Source organism: Mirounga leonina, unplaced genomic scaffold (genome assembly GCF_011800145.1).
Source record: "Mirounga leonina isolate KUSES-001 unplaced genomic scaffold, KU_Mleo_1.0 Mir_173, whole genome shotgun sequence".
In the NCBI taxonomy this organism is placed as follows: domain Eukaryota; kingdom Metazoa; phylum Chordata; class Mammalia; order Carnivora; family Phocidae; genus Mirounga; species Mirounga leonina.
The window spans coordinates 3,330,579-3,357,601 of NW_023270447.1; the positions used below are offsets into that span (position 1 = coordinate 3,330,579).

General features: G+C 42.2%; 1 protein-coding gene across 3 annotated transcripts in view; it reads left to right on the forward strand.

Annotated features, from left to right (window-relative positions):
- SORT1 (sortilin 1) overlaps positions 1–27,023 on the forward strand; it is a 65,384-nt gene that overhangs the window by 19,641 nt on the left and 18,720 nt on the right. For 2 of the 3 annotated variants that reach the window (XM_035017847.1, XM_035017849.1), the window contains exons 2-11: positions 1,283–1,342; positions 2,795–2,868; positions 12,301–12,403; positions 12,934–13,098; positions 16,740–16,813; positions 19,720–19,769; positions 20,850–20,980; positions 23,644–23,788; positions 24,767–24,922; positions 26,600–26,706. In XM_035017847.1, the coding sequence (XP_034873738.1) occupies positions 1,283–1,342; positions 2,795–2,868; positions 12,301–12,403; positions 12,934–13,098; positions 16,740–16,813; positions 19,720–19,769; positions 20,850–20,980; positions 23,644–23,788; positions 24,767–24,922; positions 26,600–26,706 (1,065 nt within the window). The remainder of the gene's footprint in view (positions 1–1,282; positions 1,343–2,794; positions 2,869–12,300; positions 12,404–12,933; positions 13,099–16,739; positions 16,814–19,719; positions 19,770–20,849; positions 20,981–23,643; positions 23,789–24,766; positions 24,923–26,599; positions 26,707–27,023) is intronic. The other variant, XM_035017848.1, reaches the window with a different exon arrangement.

The following is a 27,023-nucleotide window of genomic DNA, read 5'->3' on the forward strand; positions in this document are numbered from 1 at the left end:
ATTGCCTTTTTGGAATTCTTTATCAGTTAAAAAAATGATAGGGGCAATGGGGTACCTGAGTGATGGGCATTAAGGAGGGCACGTGATGTGATGAGCACTGGGTGTTATACGCAGCCAATGAATCACTGAACACTACATCAAAAACTAATGATGTACTGTATGTTGGCTAACTGAATTTAAATTAAAAAAATAATAAAATAACATAAAAAATTTAATTTAATTTAAAAAATGATAGACTAGAAGATTATACCCATAATGTTAGCCTTGAATATCTGCGTGATAGGCTTATAAATAATTTATATTTTCTTTATTACATCTCCCTATTATTGCCCACATTTTCTATAATGGGTATGTATTATTTTGTAAATAGAGAAAGTATTTAAAAACCAAAACCCTAAAGCATCTGTGATGATTATTATAACTACATGCCAACATGCGTACCATATCTTGGATATAATATACCAGCTTTCCCTTTTCTTTTTCCTCAGTCTTACCACAAATGCTAAGACAGTTCTTCTATCATAATTCATCATCATCACCAACCACTATTTTATTTATTTACTTATTTATTTATTTATTTTTAAAGATTTACTTTGTTATTTTAGAGAGAGAGCAGGGGGAGGGGCAGAGGGAGAGAGAGAATCTCAAGCAGACTCCTCACTGAACAGAGCCTGACATGGGGTTTGATCTCACAATCCTGAGTTCATGACCTGAGCCGAAGTCAAGAGTCACACGCTTAATGGACTGAGCCACTCAGGTGCCCCCATTGTCACTATGTAAAGGTGAAACAGGGCATTGACTCTTGCTTCTGTTCCTTGCCATTTTGAGTGAGTGAGTTAGCCTAGGAGCAAAAGGAATCCATCTATTAACTATACTGTGAAGGCTGCCTAGAAGAATTCAAATTATGCCGATTGGGTTACAATTATTTCTGTCAATGTGGGCTGTGATCTCTTGTTTTAAAGCATCCTAAGAATACTTTCTATATCTTTATATTTAGTTCTGTTGGAGAAAGCAATTAGATTATTCCATCTCCCCATCTGGTGCAGTAAGAAAACTCATCTGCTTGGCTTACTTCGTATGAGAGAGAATTAAAATGTCCAAGTTATTTGTAATTTGGGTTAAGTAGTTCAATCCTGGCTCTCCCAGATTTTTCTGGGAATTCATACCCCTTATAATTATGAACTTAATTACTTTGAAAGTAATAGTGTTCTGAATTATTTAAGGAAGCCAGAGATCGGAAGACAGATGTCATTTCTAAATAAATTTTTTTTTTCCCTTATAGCATGTGTTTGATGATCTCAGTGTCTCAGTATCCTTGTCCTGGGTTGGCGATGGCACTGGGGTAAGTAGTATTTTGAGTCTGTTAACTCAGTGTAGCAAGAAGAAGATGGGGATTTTAGGAGTTTAAACGCTGAATGTTGTTACTTTCTGAAATGGTCTCCAACCTCCGTTGCAGAAAGCGCATGTTTGCAGTACAGACTTTCAGGAAGCTGTGCTTGTTTTGGTTTTGCTTTAGAACTGGGAACATCTTGTGACCACCTTTTTCCATAATAGCAAGATAGACACCTTTTTAGTTTTTGGAGGCTGCTTGGCATCAAGATGAGCACGAAGAAGAAAGAGGAAGGAGAGTGCCGGGTGCTCCGACGGGAGCCTCACAATACTTGGGAAAACCCCTGTGTAGCAGCAGAAAACTGCACATTGCACATCTTGGCATTTTTCCTCCAAACTGTATTGTTCCTGTGTCCTTTCCCACAGTTAGCATTGAAGGACTGTGGCGCCCGTGGGCTCGCGGCTGTCCAGCTCCATCTGTTGTCTCTTCCCCTGCCATGGGGGAGCCAGTGCCAGGACTGGCGGCATGGAGGGAGAGTCTGTCAGCTCCTTACCCTGTGTACGCCTGTATATATAGCCTCCCAGGAGGAGGGCGCACCAAGGGTGGCCTCGGGTCTTCGGGGCTTGAGTCCGGGCTTGGCGTGGCCCAGCTCTGTGTCCTTCTGTCTGAACAAGGGCAGGGGCCACAGCTCATACCCTCTGGTATTCTGGTAATGTCTGCATCATAGCACTGAGGCCCATGACGGTGGTATCAGGAATCAAAAGAAATAGAATTTTGGTGTTGACAAGAAAGTTAAAATGTCTTATTTTCATTAAGTTTTAAACTTCTGGTAGAATGTCTTTAACCATGTCTCAGTTTCTTCTAAAATTTGAGTAGTGCACCAGTTTCCATGATTTATCCATTTGTCTAAGATAGTTGGTATCTCTAAGACTTCTTGTTTTATGGCTATTTGAGACTTCATAGCCTCTTGTACTCATCTACTATCAGAGTCTGTTCCTCATGCATATTTGTGTCTAGAAAAGTACTTATTTGAAAAATTAATTTCACGGAGAACAGCGAGGAGAGGAAGAAAAGGGCAAATGTATATGACATAGTGACCTCTATTAGAACACCATACTATCCTAGCCTCTGTAAGCAGAAAGAGGGATGATCTTTGCCTGAGAATATCTTACAATAATAGAGATACAAAATAGTTAAACCCTTCCTTTATTATAATGTGTAGTTGATTAGCTCTGCCTCACTACTTCAAGTGTATGTGATGGGACCATTTCAACAAAATGAGTTGAGATCTTGAGTCATTGTGAGCCCTAGTTACGTGGTCCTTCTTGGTTTTCTGACACTACAGTGTAGGCTACCACAGAGCAGGGCTATTGGCAATTTTTAGATGTTGATTTAATCCCATCACATGCAAGCATGTAATTGGACTATCTTTCTTATTGACTGCCTGCTTTTGTCTCTTCCCAGATCATTCTAGTCTTGACCACCTTCCATGTACCACTGGTAATTATGACTTTCGGACAGTCCAAGCTGTATCGAAGGTGAGATACGTAACATGTGGCTGGGGCATTGGCTGAGTAACACATTGTGAATGTAAGTTCCCTACTTTTATTATAGACATGATGGAGTCTAAAATTTGATTTAAAGGATCTTCTAGCCATCTTAAATTTTCACCAGACTGTCACACTCAGTACACTGAGTGTCTGCTTAGCAACCTGAAGAAATATGAAAAGGGATCTAGTTCCAAGGAGATTAGGCTAACCTCACTGAGTGGCAAAACAATAAAGGAAGATGAAGGAGGAGTCCATAGGGGTCTGTATCTTTTCATTTAAATGGCTGTTTATTTGTGGGAAGGTAGCATAGAGTTTAACCATCTTTCTATTTATTATGAGTTTTTTTATATCCCTGAAATAACACAAAATGGTTTTTATATCCCTGAATTAACAGTCCTCACTGTACCTTTCAAGTGAATGTGATTTATCTTACAATAAAATGGACATGTATTTTGAGCCCTAAGCAGGTTGTTTCCAGATCAGGAGGGAGTTCTCAGGTCAGACCTAACCCAAGTGCGTCACAGTGTTCACACGGGTAATGATGGTGGCAGTGTATGTTCAGGAACCATAATCTATACTGTGACATTCACAGGGTTTTAGAGTTGTCTTCTCAGAGGTACAGCTTGGTTAAATAGTAGGTTCTTTCTCTTAATTATAAGATTCAAGACCAGCTAACTCTCAGAAATTGCTGATTGTCTTCTCAGTCATTTGTGTCTATCCCATTTTCCCCCCAAGGAACCTAAAGAAAGATGACACAGAAACTGCCCCTCAGGGCCAAGGAAGCTCCCAGGAACCATTGTACTCTCTCAGGGTTCCTTCTTTGACTGTCAGTCTTGGTCCAGGAGGGGGTGAACCCATGTGGAAGCTTTGACATGGATCAGCCCAACCTCCCTTCCCTAGTAGGCCTGATCACTGGCTGCCGCTACTGAGCCTGGAGCCGGTGCTCCCTGCCCTTCAGCACAGTGATGTTGGCTTAAAAATAGGCCAAGAAGGAATTGCCATCTTGAAATTGCTGTACGCTCCATGAAAGCAAGGTTCTTGACTAACTCAGGGTTCTCCACCAACTAGCCAAACAGCTGACTCATAGCAGGCAAGCAGTACATACTAATTGAATGAATGAATACCTTGGCTTCTCTATAATTTTTAGGTTGATAGTATTTTTTATTTGTTTGATAAAGATTGATAATGCATCATAGAGTCCCAGTGCTAAAAAGGGGTGTAATTTATAGGTGATTTTGTTTATTCAGATAGAACAGTAGTTGAAGCGTTTCAGATAGAAGAAAAGTATCCTGTTTGGGGAGGGCAAAAAGTTTTTTTTTAATTTGTAACTTCAGTAACTCTTCCCAGTGTTCAAAAAACCTTGCAGTCATAAAATCTTTCCTTATAGAAAACAACCATATTATAAAACATTTGGAAATTTTATTTTTTTTATTTTTTTATTTTTTTAAAAAATATTTTATTTATCTGATAGAGAGAGACACAGCGAGAGAGGGAACACAAGCAGGGGGAGTTGGAGAGGGAGAAGCAGGCTTCCCGCCGAGCAGGGAGCCCGATGCGGGGCTCGATCCCAGGATCCTGGGATCATGACCTGAGCCAAAGGCAGACGCTTAACGACTGAGCCACCCAGGCGCCCCAACATTTGGAAATTTTAAAAGAAAGAAAAAAATCACCCTAAAAAGTAAAGTGTAATCTTAACTTATTTACACTTTATTATCTGGATTTTTCCCTTTCATATTATTCATATGGCTACATAGTCTTGGGAAGCAGCGTGGTCCAGGGTAAAGTTGCCAGACTGTGTTGGCAAACAGGCCCGGGATTGAATCTCGGCACTGTCATTTGCGAGCAGAATGAACTCGAACAAGTCATTTAAGTTCCCTAAGTTTTTTGTCATCTGTAAGAGAAAGATGGTAACAGTGGTCACCACAGAGCCTTTGCAGGTTATGCTTTGCAGTGGCTGGCGTGGAGTAAGAACACGGTGGGCCTAGATGGCATGTAGCCAGCCTTGCTGGCGCTGCTGTGCCAGTTGTTAAAGGAATTTGAGAGCCCTTGGGCCAGCTGGTGAAGAGTGATTGCCTGCCCCCAGATGCTTCCATGGCTTCTGCAGAGGCACATGTACCCTTGCCCCTGCTGGTATGCAAGTATTACTAATGCCTGGTGTTACAGCCTATATGCATTCCGCTTGGTGAGTGCTCATACCATGGTAGTTTTCATATCCCCTCTGCTAGTAACTCATCGATTTTGTTACATCAACAGAACTTACTTAATCACTATCCTCGGGGACACTCAGGTTGTAGCTGATGTTTTCAGTATTACTAATGCTGCTGTGGTAAATATCACCCATGTTCGCATCGTAGAAGATGCTGATTTCCAATTCATTTTTTAGTAGCAAATGAAAACCTACCTCTTCTCTGATGGATCCCTACCTGTTGTGAAGGCTGTTTACTAAACTCTTCCCTCTCCAGATTGAATTAACTTCTGTACCTCTTGCCTCGGTCACTTTCTTGCTTGCCTTCTGAATTCACTTTTTTTTCTCTATACTGCTCTTGAAGCGTGTGGCTAGAACTGGACCTGACAGGTTCATGAGTCATACCCAGGGGGGAATGAAATGTGTTTTCATGACTCTTTTTCCCATCCTTTTACTTTTCAATTCTATGCTTACTTGAAGACAGCCAAAAACAAAACAAAAGCAGTATCACTGTTACTGTTAAAATACCGACCAGCATCTGACTCAGCCCTTTCCATCCTATATTTGTCTAGTCTTGTGAGAAACCCCTAACACACAGTTTACTAGAGAGCAATCCTATTTGTTTCTCATGTAGTTTCATGTGACTGAGCTTCTGTGTCCTGTCACACAGCAGGGTTCTTGTTTGGTTGTTTATTGTTTTGGCCAAGGTCATTTTGAATATTAATTCTTTCCTCCCTGCTGTGAAGTGAGACCTTCTCCAGAGTTTAGGTGGAAACTGTAAATAGGCCTCGTTGCTTCTCCCACCGGGCTGGCCTGGCCACTCTGAAGGGACTCATGTTGTTGGCCCGCCAGTCAAGGGGCACGTGGTGCTTCAGAGGGGAGGGGGCAGGTTGATTAAGAGGAGTCCCGAACATGGTGAGGTTGCCCAACTGAAAAATAAAATAAAAGCCTGTTGAATCCACTCCGAAGACTCTTCTGTTTTTCACAGCTCTCACGATTATATTATTTATCGGATTATCTTTCTGTACTAAATCTTATGTGGTCAGAGGTTCATTTGGGAATCAAATAAAAGACACTTGATCACATGCCAACTGTTCTGAGTCTTACAGCTCAGAGGCTCACAGGGGTAGAAGAAAGTTGTGTCTGTTACCTACGCCAAGTTAGAGGGAAATGTACTTTGATCTTTAGGTTATAAAAAAGAATTGTGGGAGGGGCGCCTGGGTGGCTCAGATGGTTAAGCGTCTGCCTTCGGCTCAGGTCATGATCCCAGGGTCCTGGGATCGAGTCCTGCATCAGGCTCCCTGCTAGGCGGGGAGCCTGCTTCTCCCTCTGCCTCTGCCTCTCTCTCTCTCTCTGTCTATCTGACTCTCATGAATAAATAAATAAAACATTTTTTAAAAAAAGGAATTGTGGGAAGATTGGGGAAATAATAAATAACGTCCCTCTGCATTGATGATTAGGAAAAATTGAATAATATATTAATATCTTCAGTTTAAAGGAGTTATATTAGAATAGCTTTAAATTTGATCCTCTGTTAAGGAATAATTTATATAATGGATTGTAAAGTACATTTGCCTCTTTCAAATGTGAAGTTAAAAAGGAAATAAACTATACCTATGATTAAGATGATAATTTGGGTTTTGGCAACTGAAAGAGGTTTTGCACGCTTTTGTTTGATGGCCTCTTGAGTTTAACTTTTCACTGTAAGATCAACTTAATGAAACACATGGAAGCATTATTCTACATCAAAATTCTGTACCCAGTTACCACAAAACTGCTGCTATTTTGGGGCACCTGGGTGGCTCAGTTGGTTAAGTGTCCAACTCTTGATTTTGGCCCAGGTCGTGATCTCAGGGTCGTGAGATCGAGCCCCTGCTCCGGCTCTGCGCTCAGTGGGGAGTCTGCTTGAGATTCTCTCTCTCCCTCTCCCTCTGCCCCTCCCCCCAATAAATAAATAAATCTTAAAAAAAAAACTGCTGCTATTTTATTTGTGATTTTTATTTCCTGTTGACAGTCGTTCAACTTTTGGAAATTAGTAAGGGCATCTTGAGATGACTAAATTTCACGTTAAATTTTATTCCATTGTCAGTGTAAATTTTTAAGGATGTTTCTTGAGGTAAAAAAAAAAGTTAATGTAAAGGTATCAACAGATATTAAAGCAAAGCATAGTAAAATGACTTCTTGGGGTGCCTGGGTGGCTCAGTCGGTTAAGCATCTGCCTTCAGCTCAGGTCATGATGTCAGAGTCCTGGGATTGAGTCCCACATCAGACTCCTTGCTCAGCGGGGAGCCTACTTCTCCCTCTGCCTCTGCTGCTCCCCCTGCTTGTGCGCGCTCTCTCTCTGTCAAATAAATAAATAAAATCTTTAAAAAAAATAAAAAATAAACTGGCTTCTCCAAGACATCTTTTTAATGATATATGCTTGGTTTTCACTGCAGTAGATTATTAATAATGACTGCATATTTAGTTATAAGGTTAGCATAAATTCCATTACAAAATATATTTTACTGCTTTTTTGTTTCTTAAAGAAAAAGTTTATTAAAATGCATGATGCATTTTTACTACAGCTTCACTTTTACAAGCTTAGGGCATATAAAAACATGAAACTAGGTGGTTTTCATCATTTAGGAGATATTCCCATGAAAATACATATTAAAATTGCCTTGTCAACTAAAGCAAAATAGGGACACTGGATACGTACTCATGTTCCTTCTTATTAGTCACAATATCTTACCCCCTTTGTTTTCCCACTTGTGTTTTCAAAATTTCTCCAGAAAACATGTATCCTTTTTTCAGTAAGAATAAAACAGAATTAAATATTAAAATAAAAAGACATAAGGTAGTATTAGACAGTGGGGGTAAAACAAAAAAAGAGAGAGAAACTGAAGTACTGGGAGTTCAGCTTAAAGTGAATTCAAGTTCTGCCCATTTTACTGGCCAGTCTGTGACTTCAGGTCTGCTGTTATGTTGCCACATTTTAATAAGACGCATTCTCCCTGTTGGTCTTTTAACTGGAAGCCTCAGTACAGTTGGTCGTCATTGTTCTGCAGAGTCCCCGTGTACCCTGAATTGGCGAGTATGAAACCATTGCTCCCAGGGGAAAGAAAGAAAGATTTCAGCTCCCACAAACCTCTGCTCACAGCATTCATTTTTGTTCATTGATCAGTACATAATCTTGTTTTATGTGCATTTCTGTTGAAAGACAACTTTATTTAATGTATCTTGTTGATTCATTAACATTGAGCTCATAACTCATGCCCAGAAGATGCTTATCTAACTCACATATTTTTTCCATAAGGCACATCAAAGCCTTCTTGTACTCAGAAACACTAGCCCTCAAACACTGTGCTCAGGTGCTGTTCGAAACAGTGGAATCAACAACAAAAAACACAAAAGTGCAAAATGCACGGCACTAAATATACTGTGAAGAAGACAGAGCTGCAACAAGAAGGCTGAGCATCCCCTTATTGGACCTGAGCTGGGTTCCTTAAATGTTCATCACTCTGTGCATGCCTGCAGATGACTGCAAAAGTGCCATGAGTAAGGGTTACAAATACATTTGTGAGTGAGTTGTCAAATTTGCAAATATGGAATCTAGGAACAATAAGGATCTACTCTATAAGCTTTCCTGATTAGTGAAAACTACAGGACAGTAGTTTTTTGTTTTGGGGTTTTTTTTTAAGTTTGTTATCATCCTTGCTGCCTTTATGTTGCAATTTATAACAACATAATCATGGCAAAAATGAACTAAAGAAACAGAAATGGTTAGGCCTGAAAGCCAACCAAACAAGAATATCTATGCTTGTTTGTTTGTTTTAAGAGAGTGTGCACGTACGTGCCTGAGTGGGGAGGGCAGAGGGAGAGAGAGAATCTTAAGCAGGCTCCATGGAGCCTGACTTGGGGCTCGACCTCACAACCCCGAGATCATGACCTGAGCTGAAATCAAGAGTCAGATGTTTAACTGAGTGAGCCACCCAGGCGCCCCATGTGCTTGTTTGATTGTTGAGAAAAATAAAATGTAAGATTATCTGAGATACTGTAAAACTCTCATACTGTTACTTTTCTTTTTTTCTTTTTTTTGATTTTTATTTATTTATTTAACAGAGATAGAGCACAAGTAGGCAGAGTAACAGACAGAGGGAGAGGGAGAAGCAGGCTCTCCACCGAGCAGGGAGCCCGATGCGGGGCTCGATCCCAGGACCCTGGGATCATGACCTGAGCCGAAGGCAGCCACTTAACCAACTGAGCCACTCAGGCGCCCCTCATACTGTTACTTTTCATTAGATGTCTTTAGTTCAGATGCCTGGTATACAAGTTCCAATATATTATAAATGGAAAGTCCTCAAAAACAAGGATATAATTTTTGAGTATTGACATTTGGGTTAAGTGTCAATATGTGAGTCTTCTGGAAAAACCCCTTTTGAGTGCTTCATCCTACTAGGAATTTTGATGCTCTGTCTTACTAGAAGTCCTATGTGAGATTACTTTTTTTTTTCATTTTTTTTTTTTAATGTCTAGATCTTTCTTGTTCTTTGGGGGTATTGGGTTCTATTCTGAAAATATTTGTATTTTAACACTTTTCTTCAGCTGCAAGTTATATGCATATTCTTATGCATGTTTACAGCACAAATACATGCATAATTGATCATTTATTTTTGGCAACCGGAAATTGGTTATTTTTTATTCAAAAGACTTGTTTCTAAAGCAGATGGTTTCACAGGATTTACTTATCATTTGACTGCTGTTTATGACATTATTAATTATCTTACGGATTTTGAAAAGTAGATTTATTTTTCAAGATGTTGCATTGATTTCCTCTTCATGATATATGTTATATGCTGATAGAAAATAAAGCTACTTTTTAAAAATATTTTATTTATATATTTATTTATTTTAGAGAGAAAGCACACAAGCAGGGGCAGGAGCAGAGGGAGGGCAATAGGGAGGGGGAAAGAATCTCAAGCAGGTGCACTGAGCGTGGAGCCCTATGCAAGGCTCAGTCCCACGACCCTGAGATCATGAGCTGAGCTGAAACCAAGAGTTGGATGCTTAACCAACTGAGCCACCCAGGCGCCCCAAATAATGCTACTTTAAAATAAAGTGTTATATTAAAATCTTTTCCTTGGCCTTGCGTGGCCTTAACAGAACCCTACATAAATCCCAGCAGGTCGATACTAGTCCATTGTGCTCCACCTGTCTTTTTAAGTGGCTAAAGTAGTGTTGTCGCAGATGATTTTTTGTTTTGCTCATGTTGCTTGCTTTTTCTGAAGGGCAGGGGTGTGTTTGTTGTGCCAAGTTCTTAAAAAGCAAGCAGGCTTGCCAACAGGTTTGTGGAGGTTCCCTGGGGATGTCATGAAGGAGGGGAGATTTGTAAGCTGGTGATAAGCAAGTCACTGCAAACCCCTTTAGATGGTTGTCTGAGTGATTGAGGATATGTACATTGTGGAGCTAGGGAATTGTTTGTGCCTATCCCTTTGACCTGCTATCCGGAAGATAAGCGTTTTGTATTCCAAAGCCACGGAAAGGGTAATAAAGAATCAGTTGGGTGGTGCCTAATCCCTATTTTGTTGAGGAAGAGTCTTTCAGACAACTTCAAGCCGTGTGTAGTTTGCTTTAGCATACTGTCAGGGACCTATGCAAACACTCAGAGACACTGCCTTCCTGTCTGCCTCCAACTTCCTCTTAGCCCATCTCTACCGCCAGGCCACAAGCCCTGGAAGATCGTGGAAGTCTGCAGGTTGCAAGAGAAAAACTCCTCGCAAGTAATTAAAAGTTGCCTCTAGGATGAGACTGAGAATTTTGCCCTTAATTAACTGGTTGACTTTTGACAAATTGCCTCCTCTCAAACCTCCTCATCTGTGAGGTGAGGGAGTTGGACAAGATGTTCTCCTCAGTCCCTTGCATCTCTCATGTTCTGTGGTTCTGTGATTCTTTATTTGTTGAGGCTGCTACCAAAATTGTACCATTTACTGAGTCCTATATTCTATCAGTGAAGACCATTTATCACTGGGCAACTAACTTGCAACACACAGTGGTCTTCACTGAGGAACATTTAGGTTTCATGACTGCTAGGATGTTGCATTCTGTATCATGTTTTAGCAGCCTGCACACAGTATGAAACCCATCAGAGGTAGGTAGCTCCTGACTTTTTTGCTTTTCGTTTTCAAAATCTAAACATGAAATTGAACACCTCTCAAAAATATCGTTGGAATGAACTTTCGGGAAGAGCTTGGACAACCCAAGAGATGAGATTAAGTTTGTTTGTTTTCCCTAGCTGTGTTTTGTGCGCTGCACGTGGTAGACACTGGTGCCTGGTACGGCAGCCTCTGGGAGTGGGGGGACCTCAGAATTCCTGCTCCTTCGTTGGCAGCTTTATCATTAGTACTGTGCGTGACTAGATTAGGTTGGAAGGCTTTGGCTACAGTTAGCAGACGTCCCAACTCAAACTAGCTTAAACAATAAGGAAATTAATGGCTCATAACTAAATACAGGAGAAGGATGGGCTTCAGTGTTAGTTCAACCCAGTGTCATAGGCTCTGCTTCTCTGAAATTCCAGAATTCCCTCAGCAGTTCTCTCCACTTCTGTTGGCTTATTTTTCAAGTTGTGCTCTCATTGTGCCAAAATGCCTGTAGCAGTTTTTTGCTTTGTCTTCACATATTACAGAGTTGGGGTTTCTCAGCCTCTCTATTATTGACACTTGGGGTCAGATGCTTTTTTCTTGTGAAACTGCGCATTGTCGGATGTTTAGCGGCATCCCTGGCCTCTACCCAGTAGATGCCAGTAGCATCTCACCCCTGGGTTGTGATAATCATGTCTCCAGACATTGCCAAATGTCTGTGGTGGCGGTGGGGAGTGGCTCGCAAAAATACACTGATTGAGAACCACTAGTCTAAAGGAAGACAGATCATTTTGTCAGGCGGGTATCTTAAGTATAAAGAAATTGTATTTCCTCAAAGACCCCAAATTTCCCCCTTTTGTCTTAATTGGCTCAACCTGGGTCACTCCCCATTTCTGACCCCATCACCGGTGAGGGGGTGGAATTTCCTTCAGACTAATCAGGCCCACCACTGGAGCTAGAGACGGAATCTACTCCCCTGAGGCAGGTAACTGTTCAGGGGAGGGTGGTGAGCGCCTCCACAGAGCCAGTGGGAAGGGATAATGGAAGCCAGACAGGAGCCCCAGCAGTGTCCTTGGCCACTACATTCTAAATTTGTCTCGCTTTTCTTCCTCTCAGTGAGGACTATGGAAAGAACTTTAAGGATATTACAAATCTCATCAATAACACCTTCATTCGGACTGAGTTTGGCATGGCTATTGGTCCTGAGAATTCTGGAAAGGTAAGACTCATTCATACACACATGAAGCTGTGCTTGAGACCACGCGCAGGGCTGTCAGATAATAATGTTGGAATGGTCCAGTTGTATATAGCAATATATTTAGTGTGCTATTAGTTCATTTTAAAATTAAACATAATGTAGTGCTGTTCATAAAAGAATGGAATTCAGCACACATGTTCTTTTTTTTTTTTTTTGTCCCTGTCCAAGATCCAGCCAAACCCTTTGTAATTAATTACATAGCAGTTTTTTGGCGTCACAATGTATAATCCGCAAAACAACATTTTAGTCTTTGGGCAACTAGCTAATCTCAAACTGAGCAGGCTAAATTCATAGTTATGATGCACTATTTCAATTCAGGATAATATTTGTTATAAGACTAATACTTGAGGAGTGCAGTACACCAACTAATCTGTTTTTAAAACTTCCTACTTTTGGAATTTTCTTAACGAATATCTGGTGAAAATGGTGTAAAAACTTCTGTGCTTTTATACTATTACACTCTGACTCTGAACTTTTTTCTTCCTAATCAGGTGATTTTAACAGCAGAGGTGTCTGGAGGAAGTCATGGAGGAAGAATCTTCAGATCATCAGATTTTGCCAAGAACTTTGTTCAGACCAATCTCCCTTTCCACCCTCTGACTCAGATGATGTATAGCCCTCAGAATTCTGATTATCTTTTAGCCCTCAGCACTGAAGTAAGTATAGTTGAGGAACTTGTCTTGCTTTTTCACGTTTTTATAGGCTCAAAATATACTGTTTTAAAAGAATCCTGTAGGACATGCCTTTATATTGGACTGCTTTCTAGTGACTTCTTAAGGCATGAATTACGTATTTTTTGCATTTTTTTCCAATTTGGTAAAGGGCATGATTTTCATGTCCTATCTGTTCCAGACAAGTATGATATTTAGCTGTCATTACATGTTTTTTTAAGTGAATAGATGTGGTGTGCTTTCAGAATAATGAACTAGAAAACAGTTTAATGTAATCATTCTTGTACTTCAAGGGACAAGCATAAATTGTCAAACTCCTGATGGTGCTGTTCCTTTCCTATGGCCAAACCACATCTTCATAACTTTTTTTTGTTAGTTCCCAGCATATAAAGCATACTGATTTCTGTCTTTGATACTCCTGTTTTAAATATCCAGAGTTTTAAATCTCTGCATCGCCTACCACATTCCTATACTGTCCCCAGAAACCTGTGTCCCTCCCTAACCCTCCCACCTCTCTTCTGAAGGTTCTCTGGGGAGCACGTTTCACTTTTCCTTTCCTGGAGGACCAGTCTCCTTTACCATGGATTTTAAGGACCCAAAGTGGCTGAGTTGTTAGACTATGATAATCATAATTATACTTTACATTTACATGGGCTCTTTCTCATCTTATTTCTCAGAGTGTGGTCTCCTGACCAGCAATATCAGATAGAAACCCCTGGGAGACTCATGTAATATGTAGTTCGTAGGCCCCGATCCAGACATAGTCCATCAGTGACTTTTGGTTTTGAGTTGGCTAGTATTTTTAACAGCTTTCCCAGCTGAGGGGCGCCTGGGTGGCTCAGTCGTTAGGTGTCTGCCGGCTCGGGTCATGATCCCAGGGTGCTGGGATCGAGCCCCACATGAGGCTCCCTGCTCAGTGGGGAGCCTGCTTCTCCTCTTCCCGCTCCCCCTACTTGTGTTCCTTCTCTCGCTGTGTCTTTCTCTGTCAAATAAATAAATAAATAATCTTAAAAACAAAACAAAACAACCTTCCCAGCTGAGTCTGCACACTAAAATTTGAGAGCCATTGCTGTGGTGACCATTGTGGGGACAAAAACTGGATCATCAATGTGGACAAGTCGGGCTGAGCAGAGGGGTGGCACAGGGAGGGTGAAGGGCACTCGAAGAGCCATCTGGGCTCTGGGCCTTCTGTGCAGATCTTTGAGCAAAGGGAAGGCTGGAAGACTCAAGGAGGTCAAAGTTAAGTTTAGCCAAAGGAGGCCAGAGGAAGGAAACTGGCCTGCTGGGTAGGCTTCAGATCTTAAAGCAACAATTCCAGGAAGTTGGCCTCCAGCAAGCTGGAGCTATAGGCCCTTCAAGGGAGCAAAGAGACCCCCAGAGGAATGGACAGAATCACCAGTCCCCCTTTTGACTACCCCATCGCCATTACCAAGTGTCTTAAGATTATTGAAATGCTATCCTCAGGAGGAGGTAGCCCCAGTCTGCTTTTATACCTCAAATTTCTTCCAGTTAAGGGAAAGTTGGAAGTAAAAATAATCAGGGCTGGGGCGCCTGGGTGTCACAGTCAGCTAAGCATCCAACTCTTGATTTCGGCTCAGGTCGTGATCTCAGGGTCGTGAGATTGAGCCCCGCATCAGGCTCCATGCTGAGTGTGGAGTCTGCTTCAGATTCTCTCTCTCCCCCTCCCCCCGCACTTGCTCTCTCTCTCACATAAATAAAATATTTTTTAAAAATCAGGGTCGAGAAGATGGTCCAATGTGTATTAAAGTGCAAATAGGTGTTACCAGACTCTTTCCTATTTCCAAGTAGAATTAGGTAAATTAGAAATGCTGGGAGGTGAATATTATCAGAGGAGGAAAGAGTTACAGAAGGAAGAATGGTGGGTGAGAGTGGAAGAGCACTGTAGGTAAATTCTGCCTAGAGCAGGCCCATTTAATTTCAGCTGTACCAGGACATCTCTGTCCCACCTCCACTGGGTCTGGGCCCAATAGGCTTGTGTTGCCAACGTAACGGACATTGTCAGTCTTCATTTTACCGAGCCTCTGCTACATTTGAAAATATTGGCCGATCTCTCCTTTTGGGAACTTGTCTTGCTTGGCTTCTTTCTTACCTTCTAACCTTCTAATTGCTTCCTGGTCTCTTTCGTAAACTCCTACTGCTCATTTCACTCTGAGCAATCTCTTCCACTCTGACCTTTGTAACTGCCCCTGTTATGTATAAGATTCTCAAATCCATATTTCTGGCTTCCTCCCAGGGCTTCAGATTTCTGTCTTGCTGCTCCCCTATTACACACACACACACACACACACTCACACACACTCTGCCCTACAGGAAAAAGCTTCCAGTTCTACTGAATCTAGTTTCTAGATTCTTCCTGAGCCTATACCTCACAGCTGTGGTTTAGGGCCTCACTAACTTTTTTTTTTTTTTTAAGATTTTATTTATTTATTTGATAGAGAGAGCATGAGCAGGGGGAGCGGCAGGCAGAGGGAGAGGCAGGCTTCCTGCTGAGCAGGGAGCCCGATGTGGGACTCGATCCCAGGACCCTGGGATCATGACCTGAGCTGAAGGCAGACGCTTAATGACTGAGCCACCCAGGGGCCCTAGGCCTTCACTAACTCTTAATGAACTAATGTGGTACTACTTTTTCACTACTTTTCCTGCTTCTGGTATGAAATCCATCTTTCCCATTGCCATCCAAGTATTCCACCTTTAAAAAAAGTAAAACTGAGGGGCGCCTGGGTGGCTCAGTCCGTTAGATGTCCAACTCTTGATTTTTGGCTCAGGTTCTGTGATCTCAGGAATCTCGGGGTCGTGAGATCGAGCCCCGTGTCGGGCTCCACGCTAGGCATGGAGCCTGCCTAAGATTCTCTCTTTCCCTCTCCCCTTCCCCTCCTACCCCCACCCACCCATACTGTACTCATGTGCACATGTGCATTCTCTCTCTCAAAAAAAAAAAAAAAAAAAGTAAAACTGAGGGCCCTCTGTAAGCTGGCCCTCACCTCTCTCCCTAGCATTAGCCCCTTCTTTCCTTACCTTGGAATTTGTGTTCCATCAGTGTCTGAAGGCTTTTAGCTCCTTGCCCACGCTGTGATGTTTTATCACCTCTCGCCTTGGCAAGTACTAGCGTGTATTTGTGCAATAACATCCCATCTCCCCATTTGCCTTCTTTTGGTTATACTGCTCATTATTTAATACTAATTCAGCTGTCTTCACAAACCATCTCTGATGCATTGTCCCTCCCCTCCTTATTCTCACCCTGGAGACATGTTTCCATAACTTACCACATTGTATCAGATTCTTATCCACACCCCTTCTTAAGCCGGGAGCTCCTTGAGAGCGGGGAGTGTATCTTATTGGTCGTTGTGTCCCCAGTGTGACATCTGGGACAGTGCCTGGCACACAGTAGGCAATTCATGAGCATTTGTTATTCTGAACTTCCAAAACCCTGAAGGGGCCCCCATCGTGTGTGTGTGTGTGTGTGTGTGTGTGTGTCAGGCAGCTTGGACGGACCTTCAATGTGTGTGTTTACTGTCCTGAATGATTAGATATGAATTATTAAAGGTCATATTAGCAGCTGCACAGGACAAAGCTGGAATTCTGATAAGTCATTTATAATCTTTCAGAATGGCCTGTGGGTGTCCAAGGATTTTGGGGGAAAATGGGAAGAAATCCACAAAGCAGTGTGTTTGGCCAAATGGTGAGTAACAGAAGACTCCATCTGTGCAGAGCCCTAAACCTTTCCTGACTATGCTGCCAAAAGTCACATGAATAAATATTGAGCACTGACTACGTGCCAGGTAGTCTTCAGGGTGCCAGAAGGGATAGAAGGGGAAGGGTATGACACAGATTGTGACCTGGAGGAACTTCTAATTCCACTGGGAAAGAATACTTAATCTCACTGAGTGTTAGAATATAACTAAGCAGGGCACATGACTGAGTAGCTGCTGCCTGCAAAGGTTTATTCTCCATAAATAGTGTCATCAGTTGGAATAGCATAAAATACAGCTTTGATTTGGGGACTTACGTACTTCTCTGTTCCCAGATTTATATTCCCTCACGTAGAGATCCGTTTCAGTTGTGCGGAATATAGCAAGGAATCAGGAAGAAAGCCTAGAGAGCTTCCAGAACTTCGGAGTCACTCTGTCTGTGCACCAAAAATCCTTTGCTTTCCTCGGTGGGACCGCCGGCGCCCCCCCCACACACACCCAGGGCCTGCTTAAGATGATGCAGTGGAAGAGCTCTTTCTTGGGAGTCAGGTCACCTTCGTTCGAAACTGGCTAGTCAGTGGCTTAACCTCTCTGGGCTTTGGTGTTTCCCTTTTATGAAAGGAGATTTATTGGGGGAGTTTGGGGGATGGTGGAGCAAGAATTGAATTAAAAACCTTCATACCACCAAAATTCTAATTATGCTCACACCCTTGTTTAGAGCCTCTTTCTTCTTTCTCTTTGACAAATTTCAGCAAATTTGTGAATGTAGTTTCCCTGTGGATAGCAGACTGGTGCCCGAGGTGGGGGACGTGAGTGCTAACAAGCAGCACGCGCCAGCATGAGGAGCCGCTGCTGAGAGCTGCATGGAGGCAGGGACGATGACAGGATGGGGTGCTTTAGTGCGGGATCAGTAACTTCCAATGGGAGCTCTGTGTTATAGTGTCGTATGCGTGGTGTTCATGAACATGACCCTTAGTCCCAAGGAAGAATCTAATATTTAATGTCCTCCACTTAGGGAGTCAGGGAGGTGTGTAATAGAGACGTTGCCAAATATATCTCCTGAAATTACAATATTAAAAAAAACACTGCTTAAAGTGGTCTTTTCCCAGATACTGCTGATAAAATGAGGTCCGTGCAGCCCCGCTGTGGCACACAGGCTACGTCAGCATTCGGTCTGTGTATTTTCACGAATTGTGTTTGTGCCTTATATGGTCTTATCAGGAAGGAAGTCATTTTGAAAGGAACTAAGTTAGTAAGTTGCTTCACTCTCGATGGAACTAAAGTATATAGGGTATGTTCAAGTAAGACTATAGTAAATTTTGGTCATTACAACTCACCTTGATGTATGTATATCAAATCACCACAGTGTGCACTCTGAATGGTATTTGTCAGTTATACCTCAATAAAGCCAAAAGAAACAAACTGAAAACTCATCTTTAAAACTAAACGTTTAGGGATGTCTGGCTGGCTCAGTGGGTAGAGCGTGCAACTCTTGATCTCAGGGTCGTGGGTTCGAGCCCCACGTTGGGTGTAGAGATTACTTAAAAATTTTTTTAAATCTTGGGCGCCCGGGTGGCTCAGATGGTTAAGCATCTGCCTTCGGCTCAGGTCATGATCTCAGGGTCCTGGGATCGAGTCCCGCATCGGGCTCCCTGCTCCTTGGGAGCCTGCTTCTCCCTCTGCCTTTCTCTCTCGCTCTGTCTCTCATGAATAAAAAAAAAAAAAAGAAATGCAAAAATTTTTTAAATCTTTAAAAAAAACCCTAAAAATTTATTTTTAAATGGTATTTTATTTTGTATCCCCTATAATATTTTTTACTTTTGTAACTTATTTCTTTGATTAGTGTCTAAATATAAGATAACTGGACTTCTGATAACAGTTTACTCACCTTTTAGAGCTTTGATTTCTAGGAATTGACAGCCTGAAGTGCTGAAAGAATGTGCTCAGACCCCGCACCTTGTGCTGGTGCTAATCCATAAGTACTATCAGGGTCTGAACCTACTTTCCTGCAAACTCCATTTCCAAGGTAGAATTTAAATAATTCAACCTCTGACCTAGCTGTCTATTTGAGATGAAAGAACTAAATTATTTAGCACATGCAAAGTACTGAACTAGGTTCTGAGTGGAAACAACAAAGCATAAAACTTCATACCTGTCCTGAGGAACCCAATAATGTAGTAGGAGAGAGAAGGCATACACTGTTGGATTAAAATAATTAAACAGGAGACAAAGGAGTGCCGAGCAGCTGGTACAGAATGGTCCAGTGCTCTAGAACAAGGTTTCTCAACCTTTGCACTAATGACTGGACAATTCTTTGGACTGGACAATTCTTTATTGTGGGGGAGTTGTCCTCTGCATTGTAGGATGTTTAGCAGCGTCCCTGGCCTCTACCCACTAGATACTAGTAACAATTCCCTGTCCCCCAGTTGTGACAACCAGAAATGTCCCCTGGGGAGTAAAATCACCCCCAGTCGAGAAATCACTGCTCTAGAAGTTTGCAGCAAAGAAGCTTTCCAGTTGGAGTGCCAGGAAAAGTTTCATGGAAGAGCTAGATTTTAAGCTGGAGCCTAAAGACTGTGAGGGTAAGATTTGCTTACAGAAGAGAAAAAAGCATTTTAAGCCGGCAACAGGAACAGCAAATGCAAGAGGCAGATTTGGAGAGTGTAAACAGACCAGTCTGACCAGCTAGAAGCGTTCACGTGAAGAAGTAGTGGACTGGGGGAAATCCTGGTGCTGGGCTGGGGGCACCTTGACCAGTGTGGCTGGGAGAGTCAGCCGTACAGCATCCCAGAAGGCCGTTTCACCTGGCGCCTGTGGATGGAGCTTATCATTAGTAGCCTTGCTTGGAGCTCTGTGACTTGAACCATGACTTTTCTCTGTCTTTGCCTCTCTGTAGGGGATCAGAAAACACCATCTTCTTTACCACCTATGCGAACGGCTCCTGCAGTAAGTATATTTTAGTTCCAAATAAGAGTGTCCTGTTGTCCGTTCACAGTAGAATGTTCTGGGTTGTAAGAGGTAGAAACATCAAAGATCCTTCTGTTCTCCTGTAATTTTTTTTAAAAGATTTTATTCACTTTTTTGACAGAGAAAGACACAGTGAGAGAAGGAACACAAGCAGGGGGAGCGGGAGAGGGAGAAGTAGGCTTCCCGCGGAGCAGGAACCCCGATGTGGGGCTCAATCCCAGGACCCTGGGATCATGACCTGGGCCGAAGGCAGACGCTTAATGACTGAGCCACCTAGGCGCCCATCTCCTGTAATTTTAATAGCTAAGATAACTGTCAAGGATTTTAAAAATTTTTAAAGTACTGAGCCTAGATCAAATGAAGACATAAGCTATACCCAGAGGCAGTGTACTTAATTTTAGCAATGTATTTACATAAAGTAAATATTAGGCTACAAATGATAACAAGTTGAAACTCATAGTGATTTCTGCGAAAGAGCATGGAGGTTGTGTTTGTGTCGGTGGATGTTGGCTTTCCAGTCCATGGCACCATTTCAAAGCAGAAAGCATGGTCTTTCACATTTATTCATTCAACAGATTCATTTCATTTTTTCATCCACTGATTTGCACACCTGCAGTAGTATGCCAGTCACTGTCCTAAGGATGCAGGGAGCAAGACACCCAAGGCCTTCTCTCATGGGGCTTGAATTCCTATAGGGCTATTGGAGGATCAGCAAGAAAACCAAAAACTCCAACAAGACTACTGAAAATAGGAAAAGATAAGTGTGTTGTGAAGAAAGCAAAACAGGATGCTGTAGCTGTGACATGTTTATGCAACACTGTATTTGAATTACGTAAACTCTGTCATTCTATCCAGTGCAAAACCCCACATGTATAGAAATAAAACCCAAATGGGAATTCCCTGTGTCTAATGCCGTGTCATTTTACATGGTCACTTGATTAACAAGCATAGGATTAAAAATCCTTTAGCTATAAAATACAAGAACACTCTAAAACAGTTGTTTTGAACTGGAGGCTCACCAGTATGTGACATTTTAATTAATATTTTGTCTTGTTTAAGAAGCTGACCTTGGGGCACTGGAATTATGGAGAACATCAGACTTGGGGAAAAGCTTCAAAACCATTGGTGTGAAAATCTACTCATTTGGTCTTGGGGGACGTTTCCTTTTTGCCTCTGTGATGGCTGATAAGGTGAGTGTTTCCTCTTTTGGAGGTTCTGAAATTTCTGTAAATATGTCTCAAATAGATGCTTTTTACTGCTAGTACTGGCAGAATTTCTTGCCTTTTTGCAGCGTTTAGTATCACTAACATTTGGAGGTGATTCTTTCTAGAGGCTGATTGATTCTTCTGGGCTACTTGGCACATCAGCCTATTGTCACCACATGAATATCCATAGCCCCAGTGTTTGGACTTTACTCAGACAACTGAAAAAAAGCAATCCACTTGCTCATTATCCAATAATGATAATAGAAATAGACAACACTAATTAAGTGCCTGCTATATTCTAGGTACTGTTCTAGGCCCCAGGAATATAGCATTGAACAAAACAGATAAATGTCCTGCTCTCAGAGCTTGTATTTAAATATGGAATTAGACAGATAATAAACTAATAAATATGACATTATAATATTGGGTAATGATTAAAGCTATGAAGAAATCTATAGCAGAGTAAGGAAATAGAATGTGCTAGGAACTGGAACAGTCCTGTTTTAGATAAGGTGGCTTGGATGGGCTGTCTGAGACCCAACTGAAGTGAAAGCATAGTTCTGTGTACATCTGGGCTGAAGGAACAGTAAGCACAAAGACCCTCCGATTGGAACATGCTGGAAATATTGAAGAAAAGTGAGAAGGGCAGCATGGCTGGAGCACAGAGCAGGGTGGTCCAAAGAGGGGGAGCCAGTGGTCAGATCAGACAAGACCTTTATAGGCCAAGACCTTGGCTTTTATTCATGTTTTGGGAAGCTGTGAAAGGTTGTGAGCAGGGGAATGGCATAAGTTGGCTTCTGTTTTGACAGAGTAGGTAGGGGCAGAATAGCCTGACAGGAAACAGGAATGGAAGCACCAAGAGCAGCTAAGAGGCCATGACAGCAGTGAGAGATGGTAGGTTGTTAACGTGGACTAGGGAAGAAGTGGTAAGATCGTGGATATATTGTTAACATATCGCCAGTAGGATTTGCTGATGAATTAGATGTGGTTTGTGAAGGAATGAGAGGAACCAAAGATAACTTTAGAATCTTTGCCCTGAGCGACTGGTTGAATGGTGGTACCATTTCCTGAGATGGCAAGAGAACTAAGTTTGTAGGAGGAAAATCAAGAATTCAGTTTTGCGTATGACATGCCCACTGGATATCTAAGTGGAAATGTCAAGTAACATTTGGGTATATGAGTCTCCCTAAATTATATGGTATATGAAGCTGTGTGACTAGGTGATATCTTCTGGAGGATTGAGCACATGCTGGAGCACCCCAGTGACACTGGAGGGTTGGAAAGAGATGGGAATCCAGCACAGAAGACGGAGGGAGGGAGGTGGGGAATCAGACAGGGATGCCCTGAAAGCCAAGTGGAGAAAGTGTCTCAAGAAGGAGGAGTGATCAGCTGTGTGAAACTCAACTGAGATGCGGAATTAGAGGAGCCCTGAGAATGATCCACTGGAGTTGGCGAAGTGGAGGTGGTTGGTGACCTTGACAAGGGCAGTTTCTTCGGAGAACTGGGGTTAGCAGGCTGATTACAGTGGGTTCAGAGAGAACGGGAGTGGAGATGGGGAACTAGACACAGTAACTACACATAGCTCCCTTGAGCAGTTACACAAAATCCTCCCAGCAACCCTGGGGGCAGATCCTCTTGCCTCAATTTGTATCTGAGGAAATTGAGTAACTTGCCTAGGGCCACCCAGAGATAGAAGCATGGTGGGATTCAGACTGCCTGACTACGGAGGTGGCCTCCTGCGGTGTACCACTACTTGTCTACAAAATCAGCATCCTACTGTGCGCTGTTGAATTCTCGTTCTTACCTGTAACAGTGAAAGTAAAACTGGAAAATAAACTTCTAGTTATGAGCTAGAGAAGTAAGTCAAATGCACTTGTCACTGAACTTAAAGAGTATTTAACATTAGGAGGCGCTGGGACTAATTCTTGTGCCCTGGCCAACTGTGTCTAGTAGGAACTTTAAGCTATTTATCAGAGAGGAGGTGTTAATTGCCTCCTTAGCAGATTCCTTTCGGCAGATAAAAACCCCCTGGTCAGCTCCCTTATATTGGCCACGTCCCAGGCTGTGCACATGACCTTCGTTATGGCTGTTCACAGACACTTACTTCCTTTAAAGAGGAGACGTGTCACATCTCGACTTCCCTGTGATCTCCCAAGCATGGGTTTCATCTCCCTTTTCTTAGACTCTTAATTATCTAAGTCTTTGGATTATGCCAGGACTTTCTCAAAGGGACCAAACTTTTGTGCAACAGTCATCATTTTAAGAATTATCTGAGCAAGCCTATGCCAGGGGCTGTAAAGCCAGACTGGTGATGGTCCCATCGTACCCGGAGCTCTACTGAAGGAAATGGGAATGTCAGAGGTTGGGAAGATTATATGCTACAGGGCCATACCAGAATGAAGAAGCCAAAGAGGAAGCCAAGATAGCCTTACGTACAATAGAATGGATTGTTCTGAGACCTGGAACTTTGCTAGGGGTTAGAAATTGCTTTAGTAATTGGTGCTGGGACCTGTCAATTGTAACAGTTGTACTTAGTGAGGAAATGGATAATGATACTCATAAATATGAATAATAATGTTCCTATTCATGTCCCTGCGCAGGGCATCTTGGCAGAAAATTAAAAAGATAAATATTGGCATTTGTTCCAGGATGCAACAAGAAGGATTCATGTGTCAACAGATCAAGGGGACACATGGAGCATGGCCCAGCTACCTTCTGTGGGGCAGGAACAATTCTATTCTATTCTAGCAGCTAATGATGACATGGTGTTCATGCATGTAGATGAACCTGGAGGTAAGAGCTTTTTTAGTGGCCCACCCTTTAATGCATAGAGACGGAAGCTTCAAGTTCGACTTCGCGCTTACTTCTTACACGTTGACTTTTTCTCTTACCCCTAGGTATTTGTGTACTACAGAATACACAGTCTTACAGATAATATGTAGTCTCTGTTAAGAAGACCCCTTGTTTTGACTCTGTAGTATGGTTTATGTGTGTGTCCACATAGACCCTTGAGCACTGCTGCTCAAAGGATAATCAGAGGACTGATACTGGTTTGCAAACTCTTTGTTACCAAGGAAGTGCAGAAAGCAATAGGAAGCATTGAGAAACTCCTACAGCCCTTTGACAGAGTAATTTTATATCTGTTGAATCTAATTAAAAAGTTGTGGATTATATTTTGTCTCTCTTTTGTATTTCACTCTTCTTGTGATTAATTTTTATTATATTTTACAAATGATCAGTTTGTGCCATAATAGAAATTTAAAAATTGGTCCTTTACCAGGGCACTTGCCTGGCTCAGTCAGAGGAACATGAGACTCTTGATCTTGGGGTTGTGAGATCGAGCCCCACACTGGGTATAGAGATTACTTAAATAAATAAAACTTAAAAAAAAATTGATCCTTCACCACAGATAGTTTGAAAAGCATTGTTCTGGAATATAAAGATTTAGAGATATGTATGATATGAATCTAAATGCATTGCCTCTGCCACCAGAATATATCTGGGAAGGTCTTTTCTGTAGCATCTGAGTAATCCATTCAACAAACAGCATCTGCCATACTCCAGGCACCAAGCTGGGTGCTGGAATTAAAGGTGGACATGAAAATCACGAGTATCAAACCATGATTGATTCTCAGGTCTGCATCTACATCATGAAGAGAGACCGTTGGCTAATGGCTGCAGTCAGTCATTCAGTCATGCGTATGGTTAGACTGTTGTTTTCTCTCCGTTCCTTCCCAGGACTTAGTGTTTTTGTGTATCTGCCTATTTCAGATACCGGATTTGGCACAATCTTCACCTCAGACGATCGAGGCGTTGTCTATTCCAAGTCCTTAGACCGACATCTGTACACCACCACAGGTGGTGAGACAGACTTTACCAATGTGACCTCCCTCCGCGGGGTCTACATAACAAGTGTGCTCTCGGAAGGTGAGTCTGGGCACAGCTGTGCTTCAGCTGAAAATGGTGGGAGTTGAGGCTTGGGAGAATAATGGTCCTGTCCCCCCAGGAATGTTGCCTGCCTAGCCTACAAGCCTATCCATGTAAATTCTGGCTCGCTCTTCATTTTACGTAAGTTATGGTAAATAGAACTAAAAAAACCCAAAGCAACAGCAGGTAAAAAGAAAGACTTTTTGGGTTCTGTGTTGTTTAGAATAAGTGTTAAATTTAAAAAAATAAGTTTTCTATATTGGGAGGTTCAGGGCTAGGGGAATGAGCCTGAGTTTGAACCACTACCTGCTTTTCTCCTTGTAGAGGACACAACTGTAGCCAGCCAGCATTTCTCTTGTGTCCAACTCAGTGGTTCTGCAGAGCTCACCTTTGCTAAGGCCCAGTTATACAAATAAACACGTCACCCTAAAGTACAAAAAGGCTCTTTAGGTTTTGTTTAAATATGTATTTATTTTTTGGTAGGAGGTGGGGGTTGTTTGTTTTTATTTGTAAAGATCTTGCAATGGTCTGCAAGGTCCTAAGCAGTATTGGCCCCCATTTGCTCCCTGACCTCAGCTCCCACCTCTCTCCCCTCTGCTTACTGCATTCTGGTCACTCCAGTCCTCTGCACACACACATGGTTTAGAGATTTGCAGGCACTGTTCTCTGTTTCCCCAAAGAGCTGCAAGGCTGACGCTGTGCTCCTTCCCGTCTGTGCTCATATGTTGCTTTCTGACTGGAACCTGCCCTGGCTATCCCGTTGGAAACTTGTCTGGTGCGCGCCACCCCCCCCTCCCCGCCCCTCACGGACACACTCAGCCTCTCTTTAGCTGGGCAGGTTTCTCCCATAGCATTTACTGTCTCACATACTATATAATTTACCTATTTACAGCGTCTGGTGTTTGACCCTGCTAGGATGTCTATTTCCCGAAGTTTGGGTTGTTTTTTTTTTTTTTTCCTGTTTTGTTCACTGATAGAGTCCTGAAGGCTTACAACAGTTTTCATAGTAGGCACACAATAGATGTTTATTGACTAAATGAATTGCCCTTCTTTTGCTTTCTTCTTTGATTTTCCTTGGACATCTCAAAACATATTGTCTCTGAATTTAAACCTGCAATAGTCTATGTCATTGAAAATAGAACAGGGAAGAAACATGTAGAAAAAAGAAAAGAAAAATTATAAGAGAGATCAGATACAGAGTAGTGGAGAGACAAAAACTAGGAATTACTACTCCAGACTTACACACATACATTCAAATCACAGTCACATCTTGAGAGTCCCTAAAACAAGCCTGGTATCCTGGCCTTATCTGAGGAAAGAATGGGATGCTTTCCCATTGTAGATTTTACTTCCAAAGCAAGCAAGCAAGCAAGGAGAATGGACATCAGCCTGTTTGTGTTGGTGAGGAGATAAAAGGTATCTTTTCAAGAGTATCAGTCTAGATGATTTCTGCCATCAGCTGGGTCCTGTTGAGGTGGGAAGCCTTCCTCAGATATCATGGAGTGCTGCTCATGTTACTCACCAACACTGAGCCGTTCCGTTGGATGTTACAAGCTTGTAGGACTCCAGATTTCTAATGGTGTTATAAAGTCTCAGGAGAGAGAGATGCAATGATAAACTGAACTTAATAGGGTGCTTCCAGTGTATCAGACTTAATATCATTCTTTTTCCATTCAGATAATTCTATCCAGACTATGATCACTTTTGACCAAGGAGGAAGATGGAAGCACCTGAGGAAGCCTGAAAACAGTGAATGCGATGCTACAGCAAAAAACAAGAATGAGGTTTGTTTTACCCCAAGTGTCCTAGGTGTGGAGCAAGGCAGTGGTTCCACTCTGCTCTGGTCGGTGCCAGGTCTTTGAATAACGAAGTTTCATACGTGATTAGGGTCCATAGCTACAAGTGGAAAGTTTGGAAATGAGATTAATGAAAGGAACTTAGAATGCAGGAAAAGGAACTGCAAAGAAAAGTCAAAAATACTATGGATTATTTGTCTTTTAAAGAAAAACAAAACTGAAGGCTAAAAGTTTGTGTCTTACTAAACTGCTGAATGCAGAGTGGAAGGTGGGCCTGCGATCATTTAGGAGTCAGCATGGCGGCC